The sequence below is a fragment of the Montipora foliosa genome, chromosome 10 (assembly GCF_036669935.1).
Source record: "Montipora foliosa isolate CH-2021 chromosome 10, ASM3666993v2, whole genome shotgun sequence".
NCBI lineage: Eukaryota > Metazoa > Cnidaria > Anthozoa > Scleractinia > Acroporidae > Montipora > Montipora foliosa.
Genome location: NC_090878.1, coordinates 6,696,862 through 6,717,760, shown reverse-complemented (window position 1 = coordinate 6,717,760; position 20,899 = coordinate 6,696,862). Strand labels below are relative to the sequence as shown.

At 38.3% G+C, this 20,899-nt stretch overlaps 2 protein-coding genes and 1 long non-coding RNA gene across 5 annotated transcripts in view; 2 read left to right on the top strand and 1 right to left on the bottom strand.

The window, feature by feature from the left end:
- The first annotated feature begins 130 nt into the window (after positions 1 to 130).
- LOC137973099 (potassium voltage-gated channel subfamily A member 2-like) lies at positions 131 to 4,458 on the top strand. The gene has a single exon (XM_068819832.1). The coding sequence runs from the start codon at positions 2,418 to 2,420 to the stop codon at positions 3,729 to 3,731; it is 1,314 nt and encodes a 437-aa protein (XP_068675933.1). The 5' UTR covers positions 131 to 2,417; the 3' UTR covers positions 3,732 to 4,458.
- A 5,186-nt stretch (positions 4,459 to 9,644) lies between these two features.
- LOC137973258 (calmodulin-like) lies at positions 9,645 to 13,149 on the top strand. 2 transcript variants are annotated; one of them, XM_068820032.1, is made up of 4 exons: positions 9,645 to 9,765; positions 10,587 to 10,652; positions 11,652 to 11,873; positions 12,634 to 13,149. In XM_068820032.1, exons 2-4 carry the CDS (start codon positions 10,595 to 10,597, stop codon positions 12,669 to 12,671), a joined length of 318 nt encoding a protein of 105 aa, XP_068676133.1. In that variant the 5' UTR covers positions 9,645 to 9,765; positions 10,587 to 10,594; the 3' UTR covers positions 12,672 to 13,149. The 2 variants fall into 2 exon arrangements, with proteins under 2 accessions (XP_068676133.1, XP_068676132.1); XM_068820031.1 differs by lacking the exon at positions 9,645 to 9,765 and having other exon boundaries at positions 10,525 to 10,652.
- A 6,802-nt stretch (positions 13,150 to 19,951) lies between these two features.
- Positions 19,952 to 20,899, bottom strand: part of LOC137973001 (uncharacterized) — a 3,533-nt gene continuing 2,585 nt past the window's right edge. For both annotated transcript variants that reach the window (XR_011117141.1, XR_011117142.1), the window contains one exon: positions 19,952 to 20,612. This is a non-coding gene — a long non-coding RNA (uncharacterized lncRNA). The remainder of the gene's footprint in view (positions 20,613 to 20,899) is intronic.

The window sequence follows — 20,899 nt, the reverse complement described above, 5'->3', positions numbered from 1 at the left end:
TTCTGGTCATTGCTGTCTAACGTCTTCCACATTGCTTATTGCGCAATACCACTGGAAAAAATCCATCTTTTAGCGCTAAAATAAATGTTGAAATAAGTTTGAAAATGTGCTCCATTCACCTACAAAAAGCGGTCGGCTTGCTTGGCTTGCCCAGTTTCCCACTTTTTGTCCCGTTCGACTGCGAAGCCGGTTCTCGGATGTCGAATTTTCAAAAACTCGAACTTGCCGAAGCATTTTATTGACTTTCTGCCGAGCAAAACGACCTCGAGCCTCCGCGAATAGCATTAATAATTTTATCAGGCAATCAACAGCATAAAATTATACGCAGCAGAAGTCCCGCAAGTCATTAAGAAAGTAATCGAAGTGAGAGGGGAGGTACAAAACATAAATCCTTAAACACCTAGATATACACTTTGCATTGTCAGTTTAACTCTGCGAAAAAATAAAGTGGGTAACAGCTGAGCAATCATTAGACGTAGGCCTCATATGTTATGTTTTATTTACATCACAGCTGTTTAAACTTATGTGTACCACCCAACTGTCTAATGCACGGAGGAGGCTTGTGGAGTGATGATCTCTCTTTATACTCAAACCCTGACGTTTTCTGGATAAAACCAACATTTTACTGATGCACTTCACATAAACTGACAGTTTGTTCAAAAGACCTCCTTAGCCGGTAGCGTTAAATTTAGCGTACTGCCAATTTTTTGACTTTTGAAAATATTGGGCCCAATTGAGAAACCATTTTTTTACACATAAAAAAGTGTAGCCATGGAGAGCACAACTTTGCTGGAAGAATTTAACGAATTTGAGATTCCAAGTTTATGTTAATTGCGGTAATAGATTTCTATACAACTTTGCAGGTTCATACAATTAATTCGGTGTAATAAATCAGGTTTTTGTGAAGTGAAATTATGGTAAAAAAGCTGCAATTTTGCTCGACATCCGTGAACGTGTGAATTCGTCCGAAAATACTCGAGATCAATGATCTAAAGAACAACTTTAAGCAAAACTATCAATACAAATAAATTATCTCTAAAATAAATATAAATGAAGTGGAAAATATTGTACAGGGCTACATTTTTGCTGTCTTGAGTAGACTTTGAAACCAAGTAACAACATATAAATCATAAATGATAAAGCTCGGCTTATAGTACTAGTCCCAGTTGTTCAAACTTGGTGGGTAACGCTGTCCACTGCGGATGAATCACTATCCACTTGATCATGATAGCGCAATTGGTTTCGCTGACTTATCCACAATGTAAACTGGCAACTGGCCCAGGCGCAGGAGCCAATTCGTGCGGAGCTCCCGGATCTTTTTAACTGATGTGGCTTGGTACAAGTGACTTCGAAGGCCCGTCTTGCACGTTGAGTAGATTGGATTTTTTGGATTTCCTTTAAGGTGTGGGCCGGCTCAGTGGCAAATAGTTTTGTGAGTAATGGTCAAAAACTGTACCCAAGACGTCAAGGTCTGATAATTTCAATCCTTGCACGTCGGTATTGAATCTCCACGGTAGGGAAAATTCTGCTCAATTTCTCTATATTCATCAGAAGACATGATGACTTGTTTACTTTTTTCAGTTGCAGTCTACTCTTGTATTATAGATCATTTTCAAACTTAAGTAAACAAGATCTTTTGAATATGTCAAATACTAATCCCTGAGATATGACATTTTAGACATTTGATTCGAACGCGTGACCTGAGACTTAAGTGCATGAATTATACTCCGTATAGTCGCACAGTTCCACTGGAGTGGAGAATCTGTTCATAATTCTTCTCTGTACGTTTTGAGTTGCACGGATCAAAATAGGCGAGTTAGTTCCGTTACATTTGTGTGTTTTGGAGGAGAAATTGGATTAACAAAATTTGCTTTTTTGCGCTGGATACAGTATCCTTCTATCGATACATGGAAGTGTGATCTTCCGGCACGTCTGTCGAAGAAATAATTTAACACTTGTTGTACATTCATGTAACTTGACTTCAATCGACCTTTCTGCAATCAAGACGAATAATCTCAAAAAGTGAACTTTGGAACTCCAAGCGTCGACAGTTGTGAATATCTTTGGAGACCCGTTTGGAAGCACTGTTGTTGCTAGGCTGGTGTCAACACGGTTAACATACGGATGGGCAGCATGAAGCTACATTATTTAATGGTACAGTGCCAATCCCTGCTTTGGTTGTGAATGTCTTGGAAAAAACTTTCTCAACGAAAATCCTCCTCTTCGGCGAACTTCACAGAAATACAATGATTTCATATGTTTGATAATGACTCAAGGATCAGTCTTTTACAAAGCAAGGTGAAGGTGATATAAAAGAATAGAAAATTTCAAGTCCACTTAGTGAAAAGGTCGAGCAATCACAAAAGCGAGGCGTGTATGTCAAACAGGATTATTGAGCTCACGTGTTTAGTATCGAAATGGAAAAGGTAGAGGTGATGTCTAGGATTCAAGATATAGCTGACTTTGAGAACCTCGATCGCGTCGTGATTAATGTATCGGGGATAAAATTCGAGACGTACGAGAATACGTTAGCGAGGCTTCCCCATTCTGTTCTTGGTTCACCAATAAAGAGGGCGCCATACTACCGATCTTCGAGCAACGAATATTTCTTTGAGAGAAACAGAGATGTATTCGACAGCATCTTGTTTTACTACCAATCAGGAGCAACAGATGGCGGGATTCTTGTTAAGCCCGATGGGATACCATGGCAGACATTTGAAGATGACGTCAAGTTCTTTGAACTTGGTCAAGAGGCCGAGGGCAAGATAGCTGAATCACAAGCAGAAATAGGATGCTCTGATCATGTTGGGTTTGAGACCGGCAGATCTTCGCAGGTGTCGTGTTGCCAAAACGTTTTGTCAAAAATCGCAGATCTCTTCGAACCAGGCAGAAGACGGTCTCCTTCGTTTTTCTACAGAGTGATAGACGTTTGGACAATTTTTATAACAGTTTTTTTCGTTGCTTTGCTGTGCATTAAAACGATTCCTTACGTCAGAAATGTCCTTACTCTCAACAGCTGCTGTAATCAAACAGGAGAAGACGTGGAAAAGATCAGCTTCTTTTTGTCCTTCAGTGAAAAACTTTGCGTTTCTTGGTTTGCCCTGGAATATGTAATTAGAACGTTTTGCGCACTTGACAAGAAAATGTATGTGTTTTCAGTGCAAGGTATTTTTGACTTACTGTCGTTCTTGCCTTATCTTCTTCTCATCATCGTCTTAGAGTTAATATCCACCGATACAAAAACAAATGTTCTAAAACGTATTCTACTATTTGCGATGGTCTTCTCAATGTTCAAGTTAACTCGTTTCTCGTTGGGCCTTCAAATACTGCTCAAAACCTTAAATGCATGCGTCAAGGAAATTGCCTTTTTATTTCTTTGCGTGGTAGTTACCTTGGTGCTATTTTCGTCCATGGTCTATTACTGTGAGACTACTGACCAGCCGACCATATTCACAAGTATTCCAGACACATTTTGGTTCATCATTGTTACCATGACAACCGTGGGATATGGTGACGTCACGCCAACGACAATAGCAGGAAAAATTTTCAGCGCCCTTTGCGCTGTATGCGGTGTCTGCTGTATTTTAGCGATTCCGTCGACGATAATTGTCTCAAATTTCAATTTCTTCTACTTGAAGGAAAAAGCAAGGCCAAAGCAACAAAAGAGATCAAAACCCGGGATCGCAAGGCGACAAAAGTTGTTAACCAGATTCCGTACGTTTTCTCTATAAAGCTGATATCGTGATTGGTTGATAGAGAGAAATAAGTATCTGAATTCAATGTAATCATAAGTTAATGTGCGTTCTGAATCCTTGACACGATTTTTATTCAGATTTAGGAACAACTCAGTGAGGTACCAGAAAAAGAACTGGTCAAAATGGTAATTCGTCAAAGTCAATGCATGACCAGAAGTGTGGAATAACCTCAGCCTGGCAACAAGTACTCACTAATGTGACCTGACATTAAGTCAAGTCAAGTCAAGTCAATTTTTATGCAACTCACGCAGAATATTATGTACATAAAGTTAGGATAATTTTACGATATTGTTTTAACAAAATAATGAATACAAAACATACTGTAGAATAGAAACCAGAATATCATGTTTTCGCGCGTAAGCTCAATTGGTATTTCATTGGTGTTTAGAGCAGTTTTCAATTGAGTGTCAGCAGTTTAAGGCCTCAATAGAACATTTATATATATACTTTGGTTTATGATTACTTCACTCAGTGATTGGTTCAAAGTTCTCGCGCCATTTTTTCAACCAATCAGAGGTGAAACCAAAACCAATCGTGGCTCGCGCGTGCACATTTTCCCGCGCTTTGTGTCGGTTACGTGTAATTACTTCGAGTTTTGATTGGTTTACTGGATTGTCTCCGTCCTTTTTGATTGGCCAAAGTAATTACTTTGGTTTTGAAACTCGCTCTATATAATAAAAAGGAGTAATCTGCTTCACATCAAGAGGTGCGATTGAACACACTTACTTTATCAGTTTTGGTTGCTCATCATAAAAGCCTCTCGAATTTGAGAACAATGTCAGCTAATTAACAATTAATCCATGAGTGCGCATTGGATATGAGGTGATGAATAGCCCGGCAACGAGGCGCATAGTGCCGAGTTGGCTATAAGGGCCTCATATCCAATATAAGTACGAATGGAATAATTGTTTTAGTATATACTTCACAATTAAAACATTAAGGTAAACATTTATGTTGTTATTACATGATCGTAAAATGGAAAATTATCGACAGCGAGAATGAACTTTTGAACTTCACAGTTGAATATTCACCGATAATCACTGAGCCTGAGGCGAATAATTGTTTTAGTATAAATACACAGGTGATTATTTCAAAAAAGAGAAAAAAAAAAACATTTCAACGCGAAATCATCTTCACTTATAGTGGCAAAACGACAACTGGCAGCCATTTTCGTCCGTCGAGGTGATTAGCGGCTGATAATCCGAGATAGCGAGCCAATGAGAGCGCGCGATTTTGTATAATCACCTGTGTATTTATACTAGTCGCTGATATCCGAGATTTGGCGAGCCAATCAGAAAGCTAGAAACGGAATAACCGGGGGTTGAGTATGTACTATGTAGAAACAATGATGTTGAATACAGTTTCGTGCCTCGTACCTCCCAAAACACACTACTCATATGGACCAAAGAATTGTATCTAGAGACATAAAAATCGACAGGCAATGAAGCAGGCTAAATTTAGCGATGTCCACTGTACAATGTGATTGGTTTAGACGGTGCTTGATCATCATCTGGACATTGATTTATACTGTGGATACTGTTATCCATCTGTTGAACAACCGAAAAGGCCAAAACTTTCTCACTCTGCAGAGTGCGAGCATATTTACTTCATCGATATACACAGCGCGAGCGCTTGGGTTTGTCGTCTGCAACACAAATACACGATTGATGACGTTTGTAAGCCATTTAGGAATCGGTGCGGCACTCGTCTGTAAGATTTTGGTTCAACTGCCATGGAACAACTGGAGAGCAATGCACTAAGTCTTACAACAATAATGAAGTAAGAATGTTCTCGTTACATGAAAAGAATGATTGTATTACTCGACGGCTTCGTTAACTACTCCTTTGAGCTATGAACTTCAAAATTGCAGATAGCTCATCATTTCTTGATCTATATAAGACGCAGCCGCCCAATCGTGTATTTTGATCCAACCTCGACAGCCATGGTAATGGGTAATACCTGCGCCCTATTCACAAATTTGATTTGGAAGCTTGAAGGAGTACTTACAAACTTAATATCTTACAAAGTCTTGCTTCTAGTAATGGGAGGAGACTTTGCTTAACTAAAATGGTTGGTTGAATAAAACGGCTATTTGAGCTACTTTGACAATTGCCGCGCACCCCCCAATGTTGGACATTTCTAGCTCGATTTTATAAATGTAATCCAACGTATAACACAGAGCGTTGTGTCATTCTATGGTTAATTCAAGTACGTAACGGAAAATTTTATTTCAATGCCTTCGTGAGTACTTGACACTCCAAAATAGATTTAACTTAACTTTAGTATGGGCTGTTCGACTCGTAATGTCTCCTTCCGTACAGTTTTATGAAATTGCCAAAAAACTGGCCATAGATCTTTGCTAATTTTTTCACTGCATGAAGACTCCATTCTCAGCAAATGTATGAAATAAAAAATGGGGGTCACCTTACTCGTTCAGGAGAAATGGCCATTCCTTGACGGATTAGGCTTGGCGTCAATGAAAATCCGCCATTTTATCGATGTGCCCGCGCTAATGTTGCAAGAAATTATACGCAGTAGGGTTGCGCAATGCATGCAAAACCAGGGAATCGCTATCTTGCTTTAATTTGTCAATTAGATGGCCGGACAATTCTTGCATGGTTTGCATCCTCGTGAAAAGACGGTCATGTTGGTGAACAGAACAATAGAAAATGGCCCCACAAGTTTTGTATAATAAAAGAGTCGAACTCCCAATAGACATTTTAATGCACGGTCCTGTACACCAACATAGCCGACGTGAGGTCAGATGGAAACCATCAATTCAAACTTTTAAAGTCAATAACTTTATTTTGTCTTAAAAACTGTAAAGGCAATAACTTTATTTTGTCTCAAAAACTGATCGAAAGGGACGAAGTCGAACGTGATTCTTTGGTTTATATGTTACCACCTGCTCCACCGAAGCCGAAATTGGATGGAATCTGGAGACTTGTTCGAATCGATGAAAGGGACAAGAAAACAAATCAGCTCTCAACGACTATGACATGGGTGGTAAGTGAGGTCAGCGGTTTCCGGTTTAAAAGTGCACGCGCATGCTATGTGTGTTCCTCGTTTATGCTTGTGATTTTCTTCGAGAGAGACACACCCATAAAATGTTGATGTACTACCCGGTTCGTCCTACTAATAATCAAACGCACATTCAATGATACAATCAATTTAAATCCGCGCCCACCTTCTTTGACAAGGTTTCGCCTTTAATCTTCATCCATAACTTGCATAATTTTTTTGTCTAAAGTGAAAAATTGATACATCGTAAATCAGTTTATGCCATCCAAGTAAACAATTACTTACCGCAGTGCACGGGGAAAAGGTGAATATTCACCTACAACTCGTTAGTAAATGTAATTCACGGATCCCGTGATCCCTCATACAGAGAGGCATATAGTGTTCTTTCCTTGTCGATTTCTAGTCCATCTTCCTTTTCCTTAATGAAATTAAAAGGTTAGAGATTGTCTTTGGGTTGCAGGACTTGCGTAGTGGTGAGAGCATTCCGACGCCTCCCACCAATCTGTCCGGTGTTCGATTCCCTGACTCGGCGTCATTTGTGGATTGAGTTTGTTGGTTCTCTACTCTGCTCCAAGAGGTTTTTCTCCGGGTACTCCGGTTTTCATCTCTTCTCAAAAACCAACATTTGATTGGATTTGCGTTAATTTGTTGATTTCAATTTACAGTGTCCTCAATTAATTAATGCTCCCGCGGTAGAAGACTAGACACTTAAATAAAGTTTCTTGCTTACTTTAAACACCAGACTCAAATAGTTGCTTATCCCACTAATCCTAAAAATAAAATAACTTTAATTTATGTACTTATTGATTATTGATTCATTTCTTTATATCGTCGAGTTTTATCTCACCTCAGCTGAAAAATAATATGTCCCGTTATTGGTATGCAACTTGCAACTTCACGGAGTCTCTGCATGACCTCGACTTGAGATATTCGTATCATTCATCTCCAGTTCAATTTCTTATTACTGTGCAATCTTGCATTTTAGGACATTTCAAGGAACATTGCTCACGTCTCCCGGATCAAACGCTGTTCTTCAGACACTAAGTATTAATAACAGGTTAGGATGTTGCAAAAGATTTGATCTAGTTTAAGGAGGCTCGAAAGGGTTTCAACACTTAGAAGACTCTCTGTTTAGATCGAGTAACGCTACAACACTGTATCACGTAACAGTAATGTTATGGTACCATATGAAACACCGATTATTTCCAAACAAGATGCGATCATTATTGTGATGTAATAAGTTACCATGGCAACGGGAACGTCCTGCAAAAACACCCTTTATTTTGTCTTTAGTTGCTTATATCTCAAAACAAATTTGGTGAGCCCCCATTTTTTATTTCTGAAAAGTAATCAGAATAGCATGGTGAAATTTTCGGCAAAGTTTAAAAAAAATCTGTCCATTGGATTAAGAGCCACCTTAATTTTGTGATTTTTTAAAGGTATTTCTAAAGCCTCTATAAAACAACAACAACAACAAACAGACACACACAACTAATAGCCAAAATAGTTAAAATTCAATGTCATTTATTCTGTCTTTAATGTAGTTAATAGAAAAAACTGCAACAAAAAGTACGGAAATTTGAATTCAACATAGATCACCTTATACTCGAAAACATTACCTCAGCCTTGATATACCAATTGGAGCTATTAGTGTCTCATTCGTTGATAGCTTACACCTTTCTCTTCACACTTATATTAAGCTAATTAATTACCTTATTAATTTTTGTACTAATTCGATGCTAATTGTCTCTGTTTCAGATGACCGAGGAAAAAGTGTTGTATCATCAAAATTATTTCATTTTTTGAATACTGTACCAGGCAAAAGCTTAAATTAAAATTACCTGGCTATAATGTTAATAAAACCTACTTTAACAAACAAAATTTAGCCTTTATCTGTAAGTTCATTTCCTTCTTTCTTTCTTTTTCTTTTTCTTGTTCTTGTTATTGTTCTTCTTCTTCTTCTTCTTCTTCTCGACCTTGTTGTAACGCTAATAAGCCTTACTAACCTCGCTACAACGAGCAAATTTCAAAATGAGGGTAGTCGGTCTAATTAACGTAAATACAAAATAATGTAAAGGCGGTCGACATTTATGAAAGTGGTCTATTGTTATCATTGTTATTGGTTATCATTATTATTATCATCACATCATCAAACGACATGTGTCGTACATTTTAACACTTATCTTGGCTTTCCTGTACCACGAGAAAAAAAAAAGAATAGAAAGATCCAGCAACGGCCGCATTCTATAAATGGTTTGAATGGGAGATCCCCTTGAACGTTCAATTCCAATCTGTATAGGCTTTTCTTTGATCCCCTACCCCTCAGGAAGGGCTAATACTCAGGTTATCCCAATATGCTTTCTTAGGCAGGCTCTTTCATGTTGTTCAAGTTACAAGACTGAAGTAAAATTCCCTGTCGGCGTAAGGCTCTTTCCTTAATCTGATAAATCCTTATCGCGCGCAATACCAGAGCTTGTTGTATTTTTGGTACGTAATACGTACATTATACACTCGTAGATATTAATGGTGTTAAATTATAAAAACAACATTCAATCGGCGTCCCCGCTTAAATTAAACAGCGATTTAGCTTCTAAAGCCGCCCCATTGCGTAGGATTGCGACCTACTGTTGCGATTAAAATTGATTTTATTTCATGGAGCCTATAATTAAAATGCAACTAAATTAAAAATACAAAGCAATGACATCCGCTGTTTAATGAAGTAGGCTGAAACCTTTAAATCCTTAAATCATGATTCTTATCACAAATTCCCTGTGTTCACTATGATAGCAACAGGAAGCTGCCGAGAACGCCACGCCGACGAAGACCATTGTACCCCAGTCAAAAATTTTGCCATTTGAACAGATTGAGGTTTTTTTTATTTGGTCCATTCTTGATAGCTGTTTTTTCATCCCGGAAACCGGACCGAATTTTTCCGTGTGGACAACATACGAAATTCATTGATGACCAGGACAGGTGCTTCTTCTCTAAGGTTAGGGAGTCTTTCTTGTCTTTTCAACCAACGATGTGGAACCACGATACCCTTACTTTGAAAAGTCGGTTTGTTAACCTTTAGAAAGAAGCAAAAACAGTAAAATAAAAAGTTTTATACGGTCAACCCCTCCCTTTTGAAGATACAGAGAAAACTATGTCGCTCGAAATTTGCCCGGCAATAACATCATGATCTACATCTACGTGCACCAGCACTCGGCAAAGTCTCCTTTAGTTAGCTTTTGCTTATGTTTGGTTTTACATTCGTGTCCTCATACACCACAAAGATCTTTGAGACATCACTGCCAAGCCGTCAACATTTTTTTGTTGGAAACGCACGGCAGTCCGTTAGCGGGGACATTCAAAGCAAAAACATCGTTTATTTTTTAATCGGGTTTTCTGATGTCAAAATAAAAATGAAATGTTTGACCACGCCTATTGGTTCGATTATGACTATTTTCCTTTAATAATTCCTGTCCGAGCTGAATGCCTTATCAAATAAGAATAAATTATTCGTATAAGTAATCCACTTTTAGTTTAAAAATCTTGCGCCGCGTCATGATAAAATCTGATCTTAGCGTCTTGAAAGCAAAAGCTTAGTTAACTTTCGCATAATAATTTGTGGGATCCAATACGTGATTGAGGAGGTGTAAAAACAAACACACCTGCCTCAAAGTGATTGCGTCACCGGATTAGCCGAGGGCGTCTATTTGGAATCACTTATGACGTCAGTGAGCATTACGGCAGATGAAGGGAGAAACCCGTTGAAAAACACTTTAAAATGGCCGATACAAAACATCAAACTCACTTTAATTGAAACAGAGCTTTCGATGACAACTTTCCACTACAACGAAAACATGGCAAAGAAACAGAGAAAAGTGAACGCTGGTGAGTTTGGTTGACGTATTTTTTCTAATATCAGAAAAAGCTTTGCGCTCGATTGTAATGTTATTCACAACCGATTTGACTTACTGGCTTGTGACGTCACCTAGCCAAAGATGAAGAAAAACCATGCTCTTAAACAAGAAGTCATTACAACACATAGATTATGATTAGCAACGAAGACCGCACAGAAAAAAGGCAATTTAGTGAAATTAGGCGCGTTTTTTGGCTTGGTCACTAAAATGTGCCGGTCGGAATGAAGTATTTTTTTTTATTGAAAGACAATGAGATATTAAATGGCCATTTGTGTGAGAAACATGAAAACCCCCAATAATTTTGCACGAATTGAAAAGTTGTGTGGTCTTCAACTTTAAAGTATCATACCACTTAGCAGTTTTGAATGATCCAGCACACTCTTACCGCCTCAAAAGTTGCACACACTCTGGCTTACCGCTCAGTAGCTTTCATTCAAATGGTCACACACAGACTCAAGAGTTAGAACCACCTTGTTTAGCATAATAAACATCACCAAGGGAAAGCACTGCTCAGTAACTTTCATTTGAGGGGTCACCCTTAAGGATTTTACAGCCACAGACTCAAAAGTTAGAACCACCTTTTAGAGCATAATAAACAGCACCATAGGAAAATACTGCTCAGTAGCTTTCATTCGAATTGTCGCACTTTAGGATTCATCCACGGACTCAAAAGTTAGAACCACCTTGTACAGCATAATAAATAGCACCATAGGAAAGTACTGCTCAGTAGCTTTCATTTGAATGGTCACACTTTAGGATTTCACCCACAGAGTCAAGAGATAGAACCACCTTGCACAGCATAACAAACAGCACCACAGGAAAGTACTGCTTAGTAGCTTTCATTTGAATGGTCATCTCTTTAGCATATAAAATATGACAGCATGGGAATTAAAGTGGTAGTGTTCGTAATCGCAATTTAAGTCTTACTTATTTAGATGCCTCTTAAGAAACCGAGTAATCGTCTTTCCAGGGTGTGCTGACTGTGTGCAAGACACTGAGACAACCACAGATGAACTTCTCATTGATATGACGCTTGCAGTTAGAGTCTTCGATACTGACCACAAAGGATACATTGAATCAGCGGATTTACGTTTCATAATATTAAATATGGACTACAGCATACCACGAGATGAGCTGAATGAATTAATAAAAAGTTCCAATTTGGATCAAGATAAAAAGATCTCATACCAAGGTGAGACAAACGGTTCTATTGTCACTATTGAAACAGACAAAAAAGGTTTCTTAATAGGATTCATGATGACGATAAATAATGTCAGTTATCAAAGTCGAATCATATACCAACACTGTTCAAGTAAAGTTAAGCAATGGGATTACAGGAAACTTTCAAGCCAATTTTAATTAATTAATTATTAGTTAATTAATTAATACATAGTTCATTACCCTATCTCCGTAGAGGCTTTTCAGTGCCAATGAAACGAAATTAGAGAACAACAACAACAAAAAGCTTTATGAATCCCATCTGTCCGGAGGCCGCAACAAGTTGGTTAATGGGCCCTTTGCATGAAACTGTCACATGGTATAAAATATGCCCTGCTGGATGGCAAGCTACGCACTGGGACATCCAAAACATAGAAAAGTCATTCTTGGCTGGTTGAAATTGTTTTGTTTTGGAGGCTGTTGCATACCTTTTTGCCATCTAGTATGGTGGATTTTGTACAATGTGACAGTATCGTGCAAAGAGCCCATTACAAGTGTAACCGAGATGTTGAAATAGAGGCTACCTGGATGAAGTTCAACGAGTGGTCAAAACGGGTCTTAAACCCGAGATGTCCACAAACCAAGGCAAGCGCCGTAATCACTGGGCTACAATGCCTCCTTACTGTTAAATCAGTAACAATAATTTTCGACTTCCGTGAAACCTATCGCACTTAAAGCTGCCGGTCTACGGCCGCAAGGTAATTTCTCATTGCCTGTTTGTTCTTATTTTGTAGAATTTCTTGCCCTTCTCATGCCAATCAGAGAAAAATGACATCAAAGTTAACTGCTGAGTGTCAAGTGAAGTGAACCATCCATTCATCAGTGATTCATGGCAAGACTTAAAGGACTTTGTTGGAGAAAAACTGAAAGGCACCGTCAGAACTGACGTTGCAAACCGTTGAGTTACAAACTCATGATTTTAATTTACTATTCATGATCGTTGATTCCAAATGAATTCAACCCAGTCAAATTTTTGACGTATATGTTAAAAATGACCATACTCTTGGACGATGATTTGCAACTGATATAAGCTCCTTTCGATGAATTTCGAACTGAAAATAAATACTGGCTGAGAAAATTGTCCCATGTTCTGACTTCAATCCTTGACAAGTGAATGGAACGTAATAAATGAATGGGATAACAACGCTGAACAAGTGGCTGAAACAGAGTTACAGAACATGATTAAGGAAAGATATTGCTATTAAATTAGAAACGAGCACATTAAATCGTTGATGCCATTGCCAAAATTATTCAATTTAGTCTTCTTTATTCTTCCAAGCCTCGATGACCAGGCTAAATATTCTAAATAAACTGCGGGATGATCTGTGTCCTATGCGAGAAAACTAGACACAGTTCTTATGTTACGTTTATGCTCGTATCAATCACATTAACCCCCTAATATCTGAGCAACACATCTTAAAATTCCATCTTTTCGAATCAATATCCGAAAATTCTGTCCGACTCCCACTGTTTCTGGAATGACGTTCCTATTTCTATTCCAACTAAACCAAACAAGAAACCTTGAAGAAAGATCTGTTCGAATTATAACCAAATATGATTGTTTTGCTCAGACGCATGTACTTTCCACAATATTGCTTTATCTTGTGACTGCGTGGGTACCCTGTGTTTGCATGTCTTTAAAGTTAAAGTTTATTTTGTATTTGCTCTTTTCTTTCTTTTCTTTTCCCGCGAAATAAAAAATATATCTCCCTTAAAGATAAAAAATCTTGTAATCTATAACGTAAGGCTAGTATTAGTCTGAACTATTTTGTGCTTTTCTCCCTCTTTATGTCGTCTTAGTTTATACAGTCTTGTAATGTAACGGTTATGGAGACATACAAATATAATTAAAATAAATAAATACGTTAATGCTTGTAGAATCAACTGAAATGCCAATTCCTTGCAAAAACCAGCATTTTTTTTTTTTCGTATGGTACGTATCGGAGAGCCAGAGCATTTACGCATGCGCAGACGAAATGTTTGAACAAGCGAGAAAGGGGGACCAGTTGCAGTACCGCTGGACATCGCGCCAAAGCGTCGAACCTGACGATTCATCCCGGGATTTCGACCCGCGCACCGTTTTCGGACGCGGTTGGCCTTCCTCCCGGAAGGCGGGGTTAGAAATGTCGGCCCCTATACCATATAAGGCAGATCTCTTTCTTACACACAGCTCAGTTCCGCCCTTGTCAAGTTAACGTAAGATTTCGATCGCTTAAATATTCTTCGAAAAAAGTCGTTGTATCTTTCATATGGTAAGCACTGGAGTCGCGCATTACAAAGTGTACGCTCTCGCCCTTCTAACGGTAACATACGTACATATATACATAAACTTATTTCATCTCGAATATCAGAGTAGCTTCAAGAACTAATATCTTCGAAACATTACATTTAAAGCTAAAATACATTACATATGTGGGAGGCGCGGTGGCCTCATGGTTAGTGCGCTCGACACCGGATCGAGTGGTCTGGGTTCGGGGCCTGGCCGGGGACATTGTGTTGTGTTTCTGGGCAAGACACTTTACTCTCACGGTGCCTCTCTCCACCCAGGTGTATAAATGGGTACCGGCGTAATGCTAAGGGTAACCCTGCGATGGACTAGCATTCCATCTAGGGGGTAGTATAAATACTCCTAGTCGCTTGATGCTACGGAAACCGGAGATAAGCGCCGGCCTGATGAGCCTGATGAGCCTTCTGGCTCGTAAGCAGAGACTTTACCTTTACCTTTACCTTTACCTTTACCTTTACATCACATATACGGATATATAACTAAATACATAATATTTCAAGATACGTTAATTTATTAAAACGAACAACGGCTATGCAAAATGCGGCCCTGGATTCTCATTTTCAACCCTGTAAACTCAGTGGTACGGATAAAATCAGGTAGCGCATTTCACAACTTAACTGATAAGTAAGAAAAATAATTAAGGTCATAACTGGTTGTTCTAGGTTTACTAAGGACAGAATCATATAATTTTCCGAAGATCACAAGAAGAAGACCGGAGAAAAAACTTCAGTTTTTTATATAAGCAGGAAAATCATTAAAAAACAGATCTTAATTTATACCGAAATATGACGACATTTTGGATGCACTTATTGCATAGAGATGTAGAGTTTGACTTTTGTGAGAACACCATCGTAAGGGGACAGGTAATCTCAGTATTCTCTTAGGGTGCGTTCGATTGACCCTTTCCGGAATAACAATACGTGGAGTGATGATTTAAAACCTTATGTTTTGGCGTTTTTAAGCAACAAGGATAATAAAGATATGTTTAAAAAAGCATTTTAGCAGGTGTCTGACAATTTTAATGTAAATGTCCGTAAAAACGAAGGATTTCTGACTCCTATTCCATGTATTCTTATTCCGGAATACGGTCAATCGAACACGCCCTTATTTAGCCCTTCTAGTTTCGCCGTATTACGCGCAACAAAAAAATACCAGGCAGAGAAGCAATTATCAAAATGTGGTAAAATAGACGCTTGGTAAATCTTAAGTAAGGTGTCCCTAGGTATAACGCATCATATTTTTAAATTGATTATTAATCTTTTCGCTGACATTTCATATATGACCAGTAAAATCCAGATACTTGTCCATTTCCATTCGCAAAGATCACTTTACAGGGAATGAAAAGTTATATTATTCACCCTTAGACCCTTAGACCCTTAGACCCGGTTTTTGCTCTCATTAACCAACAAACCATTCTCTATGTATGTACCACTGATTGGCTTCTCTGCCATTATGAAATAAACAAGTATCTAAAACTATTGAATCGATGTGGGAGTAATAAGGCTGCGGGACACCACGCCTGACTCTTTCCCAGCTGGAGCAGGTGTTCCCAACCTTAACTCTCCGAGATCTGCCAGAGAGATAGTTCTTCAGTAAAGCGCAACTTGCATCGTTCATACCGTAAGCTTTAATATTGGAGAGCAGAACTGGATACTAAATTACATCAAACGCTTTAGAGAGATCCATAGAGACAATCGCAAGAAGCTCACCCCTATCACGCATCGCCCTCCACTCTTCTGTCAACTTCAGCAAGGAGGTCTCACAACTATGCAACGGAACGGTTCAGGGATTGCGCAATGGTGAGAGCATTCGCCTCCCACCAATGTGCTCCGGTTTCGATCCCCAGAGTCGGCGTCATATGTGGGTTGAGTTTGTTGGTTCTCTACTCTGCACCGAGAGGTTTTTCTCCGCGTACTCCGGTTTTCCCCTCTCCTCAAAAATCAAATTTGACTTGATTTGCGTTAACTGTTGATTTATCCCCGACTATTTCAAAATTATTGAGGGAAACCCGTTCAGTGCCGCGAACAATTACAATCAACACGCTCCTATTTGGTCAAAGTTCAATTCAATAATCGTTGCTGTCAACACAAATAGCGCTTGAAATGTATTTTATTGTGGACAAAAAAATAGTTTAAATCTGAAAGAAGATTCTCTTGTAAATTTGCTTGCTCTGGATAAGCAACTGTTAACCAGTCAGGATCAAGTAATAATGCCCTCTTGATTACCAGAAGTGTCTTCGTGATCAAGGAAAAATGCCCACCGTCTCAGGCAATCAGCATTCAGTAATTTTGCCCCGAATGTGATAAGAAATTATAACCCATCCATTACTTTTCGGGTGATTTTATTGGCTAATTTACGTCGCGCGGTCCAAACTCACGAGAAATGCTGTAGCCAACATTTCAGTTGAAAAGAAACAAAGCCAGCGGAAAAAAAAGTAATCATGTTTCGAAAAACAAACTAAGATGTCCCTTTCGTCGCTTCCGTAGGTTCCTCAATGTTTTTTACTAATTTCCACCATAAATGAACATTAGACGCCGAACATTAAAAAAATAACAGTTCAGGAGAATGACGACAAAAATTGAAAAAACGACACCCCGACCCCGGGTTATGGCTGCTACCCTATCGCACCGGACAGCTGTGGTGTATAAACTGGCAGATAGCAGCAACTTAAATTCAAGTAAAATTCGATCTTGTTGGGTTTGATTTGAAAGTTATGAAATTAAAATCTCATGGCTTTTTTACAGTGAAGGGTGAGGTAGCCCGAATGGGTGGAGTAAATCGCCTATCCATAGACTCCTTGATTTCACCTCAGAAAGAGGGGCCACCAGTGTAGACGAGTTGCCCTGTCTGCTCTCTTGAGTTGGCCACCTTTTTGCCTTGAAAACTTACCAAAATATTATAGCCAATTACCCAAGTTCCAGGCGTTAAACAGTTTGGAACCTGTAAGGTCATCTCTACAGAACAAAAATAAAAAGGCATTTCAAGGCAGAAAAAAAGAAAAATGAAACTGAATTCCGATGTTTTTCTTTTTAGTAGTAAACTTTGCGAGTTTTTTAAATCTCAGGCTCCAAATTTATAAAAATGCCAGCCGCAGACAATTCCCGCCATTTTCTGGTAACCAATTAGAGTACCATGAGACAATATCAACTAGCCAACCAAAGATCAGTATTTTCCCCACGTGATGTTGAGTGCAGTTCCGCGCGCTTTTCAAGCCGCTACCAAAAATTCATAGAACAACTTCTGATGCGAAACGAAATAAATTTTACTCTTTTTCTCCTTGATAAAACCAAGTTTTTGGGCCGAGCAAGATAAAAACAACAGCCTTGGTATTACAAATGTTCTGAGTTAATATGGCAGATGATTCTTGAGGTAAGTTTCTTTCAAGTTTACGTCGTGAAAGTTGGTAACATTAGAGCATAGAACATGACACGATTTTCCCCCTTTTTGTGACCTTTTCAAGTGGTTAACTCAGTTCTCTTTTATTTTCATGAAGTGGTTTCTTTTGCTTCTAGTTAAAAAAGTTCGTGGTGTAAATTCACTTGGAAAAATGCAATTTAAACTCTTTCACTAATTTTTGCAAACACGCGACATTGAAACAAGGGGCTTAATTTTGTCAGTACGTGACTTTTAACTCTTTCAGGCGGCAAATAAAAGCAAAATAGGAATAAGTTTTCTGTACATTAAAGCCTCAACTGCTTCCGAGCAATTCTCAGGTAAAATTCTTTTTTTTACGAGATTTCAGTTTCTTTAATTAAACCTCCAACAATTTCTGCGTAAATTCTGGAAAAACAGGATAAATAATTAAGCATTCATTGATAGAACATGGTCTACCAACTATGGATAGAAGGATATTCACGGTTTCGGAAGTACAAAAATAAATTTATTCCCCAGAACGTTTGACTCTTGACTCGATGAATCTTTTCCTTCACGTTTGGTTTAGCACCTCAGTAAAAATATAATTAATTCACTTTTTCGGTGATATTAGTGAAAGCTTGACAGAAAAACACTTCGTAAGTTCTTACAAGAAGTTTTAGTTAAGGCAATAACGGCCAGGCAATTGAATGACACTATAAAATAATTTTGCTTTTCGTGCCCTTGCGAAGTCATACAACTTTCAGCTGCCAAATAAACAAAACGTTTTCGCGGGAGTTTTATTGTTAAGAGAGACGAGAGAACACAACTGCAAGAACTTCGACAATTTTAAAAATTGGAAATTAATTCGTTGATAATGATGTTGAACACATAACTTTACTGTTAATATTTCTTGTTAAACGCTTTCCATCAGCATTTTTACCGCTTAAATGGACTCGATATGCGGCTCACTCACTCTACTGTCATGGGCTGACCATTTAACTTTTGTTCCATTTTTTTTGTGCACCAATTCTAAAATAAAATGCCAAAGCTATTTCCTTGAGTTTATTTGTGCACAATATTTCCCAAATTTTCGTGAATTGCTTAAAAAAATATCGGGAATACCCCACCCTCAAACATTCAACGGATGGTCTCTTATCACCCTTATCTTGAAATATACGGTAACATAATATACAGCAAAGATTTGAATTTCAACTTGGGATGGGTGGGAAGGGGGAGTGGGGACGGGGGAAGTGAGAGCAGGGTTAGCGCAATTGTGAGAGCAGTCACCTCCCACCAATGGGTTTGTCTGTTTTCTACTCTGCTTTGAGGTTTTTCAACCGGTACTCCGGTTTTGACCTCTCATGCACACAAAAGCAATAATTTGCTTCATCTGCTTTAAATTGATTTAGTTCGGTGGAGCACCTGTTCTTAGCTTAATGAAACTGAGACTTGATAAATATAGTGATTATTTATTATTACTACGATTATTATTATTACTATTATCATCATCATCATCATCATCATTACTATCACTATTACTATTATTGAGGTTTTTTATCTGCATTAGAAGGGGGCGTGGCTGGAGAAAAGGATAAAGGCTTGCACCTGTAAATATGTTAGTTCGACCCCTACCATATTTGTATGGGTAATCTAATGGTGACGAATGAAATTAGGGAATAATTTGACGCGCGTTTTGTCCAAAATCAAATACTTTATTTGATTTTGGACAAAATGCAAGTGAAATTATTCCCTAGTTTCACGAGTATACCATTTGATTAGCTTTTAAAACCCATTGACTCCCAGGGGGTTCCCCATTGACGAGTAAAATCGTCTGGCATTAGACAGAGTAAAATACTAAGTCTGGCTGGTTTAGGGGTGAATGGGTTAACCCATTGACTCCTAGGGGTTCCCCATTGACGAGTAAAATCGTCTGGCACTAGACAGAGTAAAATACTAAGTCTGGCTGGTTTAGGGGTGAATGGGTTAACCCATTGACTCCTAGGGGTTCCCCATTGACGAGTAAAATCGTCTGGCATTAGACAGAGTAAAATACTAAGTCTGGCTGGTTTAGGGGTGAATGGGTTAACCCATTGACTCCTAGGGGTTCCCCATTGACGAGTAAAATCGTCTGGCATTAGACAGAGTAAAATACTAAGTCTGGCCGGTTTAGGCCGGTTTGGGTGTTAAAGGGTTAATTAATTAATGAGTGATTAATATCATAAGCAACAAATTACCTTCATAAGACGGCATTTTGGCATTGTAGGAAAAGTTGTCATGGCAACATTATAATCATAAAGTAACGCTGAAATTTCGCGCCAAGATTAACGAGTAATTTGTCACCCATGTTATTATATATCGAGAAAAACTACATTGAAAACCAAATAATTAGACAAAATAAAGCGTATCACACATTGTTAAGAAAAGCTTTTATTCACCATTTTAAAAAGTGAAATCTTTGGCCACTTGAAATACAAGATTACTTTCACCTTCATAACCACAACTCTGTAAGGCAACAGCATCTTGGAGATGACAAGAGGATATAGACCTCTTTCATAATGGCAGCCAAATGAAATATTCCTCAGTTGTAATGCTAATAAGCCTTTCTAGCCTTGCTATGACGTGCAACATTCAAAAGAATATTCATTTCAAAATGAGGGCACTAGGTCTAATAAGCAAGTCTAAGTGGGAAGTTTTTGTTGTGAAAATTAGATTTCATTCATATGTAAAGTAGAACTAGTTACCATTAGGAAAACTTCGCACTTAGACTCGCTTCGAAGAAGAGGCAGACATGAACTCCAAAATGGCCCATTAACATAAACACAAAAGAATGTGAAGGTGATCGCCATTTATGAAAATAGCCTATACAGTACACTGAAATAATAAATAAGCAATCTAAAAAAATCAACTTAAGCTGGTAAACATTTTGCTCAGAATAAATAAATTAATAGTCTTGATAGAACATTTACAAGTACAAATCCAAATGCAAAAACAATCAGTTCTCCAAGATAGCCAGATTTCACTCTGATCTGCATTCTCCTTATTACACTGACCGCACTTTCAGCCCTTTCTTATCTATAGAGAATAAGCCATTAAACTAATTTAGATCACCATTATTATTTCTGGTCGCACTACTCTGGCTGTGGTAACAAGAACCATTTTCACATTTTAAACTGGAACAAGTTCATGAGGAAAGGGGAATTTGCATGTACAAGGGATTCTTAGCCAAACAGGTTCTTAAAAAATTAGTTTCTTATATGTGGGCAGGTGTGTTCACCAGGTCAGTAAAATTTGAGATGAGAAAGGTTATGAAACAAATGGCCGGACATTTTGTCCGGTGGTTTCCCTTTCCATGTCCAGTA

Excerpts from the sequence above, each read along its gene's own strand:
- LOC137973099 (XM_068819832.1), top strand. The coding sequence starts at position 2,418 with ATGGAAAAGGTAGAGGTGATGTCTAGGATTCAAGATATAGCTGACTTT.
- LOC137973258 (XM_068820032.1), top strand. The coding sequence starts at position 10,595 with ATGACAACTTTCCACTACAACGAAAACATGGCAAAGAAACAGAGAAAA. Across the intron at positions 10,653-11,651 it reads ACAGAGAAAAGTGAACGCTG|GGTGTGCTGACTGTGTGCAA; the intron begins GTGAGTTTGGTT and ends TCGTCTTTCCAG. Across the intron at positions 11,874-12,633 it reads TAAAAAGATCTCATACCAAG|AATTTCTTGCCCTTCTCATG; the intron begins GTGAGACAAACG and ends CTTATTTTGTAG.